This window comes from Nyctereutes procyonoides, unplaced genomic scaffold (genome assembly GCF_905146905.1).
Source record: "Nyctereutes procyonoides isolate TBG_1078 unplaced genomic scaffold, NYPRO_anot_genome, whole genome shotgun sequence".
NCBI lineage: Eukaryota > Metazoa > Chordata > Mammalia > Carnivora > Canidae > Nyctereutes > Nyctereutes procyonoides.
The window spans coordinates 95,813,389-95,818,424 of record NW_026575125.1 but is presented as its reverse complement, the minus strand read 5'-3'; the positions used below and the strand labels follow the sequence as shown (position 1 = coordinate 95,818,424).

Genomic DNA, 5,036 nt, shown 5'->3' with positions numbered 1-5,036 from the left:
ATAGCAAAGGTGTCAGGTTAAATAGTAAAATATAATAAGTTATATATAGTTCATAGGTATAATTTCTCTGCCTAGGCTACCCTCTGCCTTGGCCTCAAACTGATCATATCCACTTTAATTGCTAAGGCTTTCACAATTATCACCTGGATAGGGGGTCCATTTTCAGGGTAGCTCTTTGAAGTACTCTGAAAATGTACTATTAATCTTCTATCTGCAACATACTGTGGCCTGATCGGGTGAAAAGAGCCTAGACTATTGTTTCTCAAAGAGTGGTTCACAGACCATCTGTATCAAATCTTTTAGGATAGGGTCAAGGCATGTGCATATTTATTAAGCTGTCCCCATGACCTGAATGTACACTCAAGTTTGTGAATCTCTTCTCTACACTCTGCATACCTTGTCATATAGTTGCTTCTTTCTGAAATGTCCATTCCCCTATGCCCATCTGTGGAAACAAAATGTAGCCTCTTCCATGAAGCCTTTTCTAATTTCATGTTCACTACCTGCAGCAGTTGCAACCTCTTCTGTCAGCTATGGGCTGAATGAGATGGGGAGGAATCAGAGCTGGGGTGCCGGAGAGTGTTAGGGATCACTGGGATGTAACACCTGGACTGGCATGGTGGGAAAGGCCCATGGTTTGTACTTGGGAGTTGGGCACTTGATGTGACATTGCAAAAACAGTAGGGGAAGGAGGGAGAAAAATCAGTAAAACAGAACAGGGGAAGTGGGGAAGTACCAACCAGTAGCTTCACAGTGCCAGGTATCACTGTGTACCTATATGCCTGTGTTTGGAGGAACCTGCCACTAGGCTGTTCTGAATGCTCTGAGGGTACGAAACTTCCAACTCCTGAAACTAAGCTGGTGCTCTGAACCTTTACACTCTCTCATCAATGTGTCCCCGTGGCTGCCTCCTTCTGAAAGTAGTTTATCTCCATCTCTGTGACAATCCTGCCTATCCCACAGTACCCTTCCTCAGGCCCCAGGGGAATATGCCCAGGCACCTGAGGCTGAGGGACTGAGAGAGGGAGCAAACACAACCAAGGAGCAGAGGGGAGCTGCACCCCTTGACTCCTCCTTTCCACCTCCTTTTGTCTCTAGTGTACAATAGAAGCCAAAACCTCTAAGGAACTTCTCCCTTGTCAGCATCAGCGTGGCCGGCCATGTTCCCAAAGATATGCCTAAGGGCTCCCCTCCATCACGCCTGCCAGAAAGTGGGGTCCCTGGAGACCTGTATGTGGAATGCACCCCTCAAGGTACTCCGGTGCATGAGCTCAAAGACTTCAATTTTTAGTATGCACACACACACACACACACACACACACACACACAGGTATAGTAGAAAGCGTTTAAGATCACTGCAGAGCGGCCGAAAGAGGGGTGGCTGCAGAACGAACAGAAAGGAGGGTCCCCTGTAGTTCCCAAACACTCCCATTCCCCCACTAAATTCAACGTCTAATCTTAGTCCAGCGTCTTCCAGGATTGCAGCAAGTGCACATTTGTTTCTTCGTGAAGACAATTGCACTGGCTCTTTCTAGCAACGTGGTAGGCTATATCTAAGATTTCAAATTTTATTTAAGTAGGGATTTTAAGAAGGTTGGTTGGCTGCTGTCCTGAGACCGGCGAAATATCCTGTGTCACTTGGTGGAGGTCCAGGACAAGAGCACATGGCTGGCCTGGAGATACCTGGAGCGCAGGCCCTCGTGCACCCCCAGCCCCAGTGGTCCATCCCACTTCCCCTGCTTGGGGAGCGCTCGCTCGCATCGCGCCTGCTTGCTCCAAGCCCACGCCTCCCGCTGCCTCCGCCCCCTCGCGCGCGGGCCCCACCGCAGTCCTCGCCCTGCTCGCCCTTCACCGCTGCCCCACCGGCCGCACTTCCCGCCATCGCCTAGGTCCACGCCTCTGCAACTGCACTGCGGCCGAGCTCCACTCCCCTCCGCCTACCGCCCTCGCCTTCTTCGCCGCTGCGCCCTTTCTCAGGAGGCTCCGCGCCGGCCGTCTGGCCCCTTACAGTCCAGGCTGACACGGAGGCGCCGTGGTGCCTGCCGCCTCCGCAGCCAACGTGGGTGCCACGGGCCGCCGCGCCGCCGCCGCTCGCCCGCCGCCCACCATGGCCCTGCAGCAAACAGGTAGCAGGAAGCGGAAAGCGCCGGCGATCGAGCCGGGCGCCGCGAGCTCGTCGTCCCAGGGCTCGGCGGCGGCGGCGGCGGCGGCGGCGGCCTCCGAGGGGCGGCTGCTGCCCAAGAAGCAGAGGCGGCGGGCGACGCGGCGGTCGCTGGTGCACTACCTGAAGGGGCGCGAGGTGGGCGCGCGGGGCGGCGCGGGGCTGTCGGGCTCCGAGGGCGAGCTGCGCGGCTACGCGGTGCAGAAGCTGCCTGAGCTGCTGAGGGAGCGCGAGCTGGCGCTGGGCACGCTCAACAAGGTGTTCGCGTCGCAGTGGCTGAACGCCAGGCAGGTGGTGTGCGGGACCAAGTGCAACACTCTCTTCGTGGTGGACGTGCACTCGGGCCACATCACGCGCATCCCCCTGATGCGGGACCGGGGGCCCTGGTTGGCCCAGGCCCAGCCGACCTGCGGCATCCACGCCATCGAGCTGAATCCCTCCAAGACGCTTCTGGCCACCGGGGGCGAGAACCCCAACAGCCTGGCGGTCTACCACCTGCCCACCCTGGACCCCGTGTGCCTGGGCGACCGCCACGGCCACAAGGACTGGATCTTCAGCATCGCCTGGATGAGCGACACGGTGGCTGTGAGCGGCTCCCGCGACGGCACGGTGGCGCTGTGGCGGATGGACCCCGACGTGTTCGACGGCAGCATCGCCTGGCACAGCGACGCCGGGCTCCCCGTGTACGCCCACATCCGACCGAGGGACCTGGAGACCATCCCCAGGTCCAGCGCCAGCCCCAGCAACCGCAAGGTGCGGGCCCTGGCCTTCAGCGGCAAGAGCCAGGAGCTGGGAGCGGTGTCCCTGGACGGGTACTTCCACCTGTGGAAAGCCCGGAGCGCTCTCTCCAGGCTGCTGTCCATCAGGCTGCCCTACTGCCGAGAGAACGTGTGCCTGACCTTCTGCGACGAGCTGTCCCTGTACGCGGTGGGCTCCCAGTCCCACGTCTCCTTCCTGGACCCGCGCCAGGGTCACCCAAACATCCGGCCCCTGTGCTCCAGAGAGGGGGGCACGGGGGTGCGCTCCCTGAGCTTCTACCAGCACATCATAACCGTGGGCACGGGCCATGGCTCCCTGCTCTTCTATGACATCCGCGCCCAGAGGTTCCTGGAGGAGCGGGCCTCAGCCAGCCCCGACTCCTCTCCCGGGCCCTCGGGGAGGAAGCTCAAGCTCACCTGTGGCAGAGGCTGGCTCAACCACGACGACCTGTGGGTCAACTACTTCGGGGGGGTGGGCGAGTTCCCCAACGCGCTCTACACCCACTGCTACAACTGGCCCGAGATGAAGCTCTTCGTGGCGGGAGGACCTCTCCCTTCAGGCCTCCATGGGAACTACGCAGGCCTCTGGAGCTAGGGATGGCTGCTGTGCTCTCAAAGTGCCCAGATTTGCCTCCCGGGCCCCTCTCACTTTCCTTCCTCACGCTGTGTTTGTGCTTCTTAATTCAGTGTGCTGTTGGTCTTCCAGGTGGAAAGTGCCCAGCTTACCTGTCCCTAGTGTGTGTGTGTGTGTGTGTGTGTGTGTGTGTGTGTGTGTGTGAGAGAGAGAGAGAGAGAGAGAGAGAGAAGAGACGTTTCCTTCAGGCAATCAAAACTTGGCTTTAATACATTTTTACACTTCTCCAAACCATCTTTTTGAATTCACATTACAAAGAGTTTTGGCTAACTCTTACTTGTTTTCTTTGAGTTATATATTCTCTTTTTAATGCCGCACAGTCATGGTTTTAGAGTTTTGTATATTTTCTTTATCTTGGATTTTTAAATTTATTTTTTATTGGCGTTCAATTTGCCAACATATAGAATAACACCCAATGCTCATCCCATCAAGTGCCCCCCTCAGTGCCCGTCACCCAGTCACCACCACCCCCCGCCCACCTCCCTTTCCACCACCCCTTGTTCATTTCCCAGAATTAGGAGTCTCTCATGTTCTGTCTCCCTTTCTGATATTTCCCACTCATTTTTTCTCCTTTCCCCTTTATTCCCTTTGACTATTTTTTATATTCCCCAAATGAATGAGACCATATAATGTTTGTCCTTCTCCAATTGACTTATTTCACTCTGCATAATATCTTGGATTTTTTGTTTCTATATTACAATAATATTGTGTTTAGTTATTTTCATTGCAGGTAAATGGTATATTAAAATCATGCAAACAGGGTTTGTACATCTGTTCTGGAAAGTTAGCCATAGTTTTATAGAGCATTGTTCCAATTGGAAAATACATTCCAAGTTCTAGATTACCAAATTTGGAAACATTCCATTTGTAAATTGTAATCTTAGGTGTTTATGGTTTCTAAGTTGTTGGTGCTAAGCATACTTTTTAAAAAAGGTTTTTCTCTTTGAAAAAAAAGTTGTCATAGAATCTTGTTTTTGTACCAAAATCTCAATATGTCAGAACACTTCAGGAATGCAAGGGTTCTGTTGGTTGAATGTTCAGAACTAATCTGAACAATTAATCTTTTTGTCCTTCAATCCTTACTTAAGTTTTAATGACCTTTTGTTAAATAAATAAATGAATGTGTATTTTTCACTTCTTGCCTTAGTACTATCAAAATTTATGAATATATTTGAATGTTTGTTGTTTAAGGAACTTGCACAGGATTTCAGTGCCATCATTCAAAGCAGGGATTCTAAGTATAAAAATGTAGAATGTATGGCAGGTAGGGCAGAAAGTATACTGATCCAGGATATAGACTGGATATTTTTGCTGTTTCTGTTTTTAATGTCAAATATTATATTTCAGCATACTTTAAATTTTCTAATTCTGCTTAACAGTTACGTCACAAGAAAAACCTGCAAATGACTAAAATGAACCCAGTCTCCATCCCTTTGGAAAAAGATGCACAATTTGTAAAGTCCAAATTAATAAGATTTTATTT

The 5,036-nt window shown here is 52.1% G+C and overlaps 1 protein-coding gene across 1 annotated transcript; it reads left to right on the top strand.

Annotated features, from left to right (window-relative positions):
- Nucleotides 1-2,107: 2,107 nt before the first annotated feature.
- LOC129518852 (DDB1- and CUL4-associated factor 12-like protein 2) lies at nucleotides 2,108-3,514 on the top strand. The gene has a single exon (XM_055339119.1). It carries the CDS (start codon nucleotides 2,108-2,110, stop codon nucleotides 3,512-3,514), a length of 1,407 nt encoding a protein of 468 aa, XP_055195094.1.
- Nucleotides 3,515-5,036: the final 1,522 nt, after the last annotated feature.

Excerpts from the sequence above, each read along its gene's own strand:
- LOC129518852 (XM_055339119.1), top strand. The coding sequence starts at position 2,108 with ATGGCCCTGCAGCAAACAGGTAGCAGGAAGCGGAAAGCGCCGGCGATC.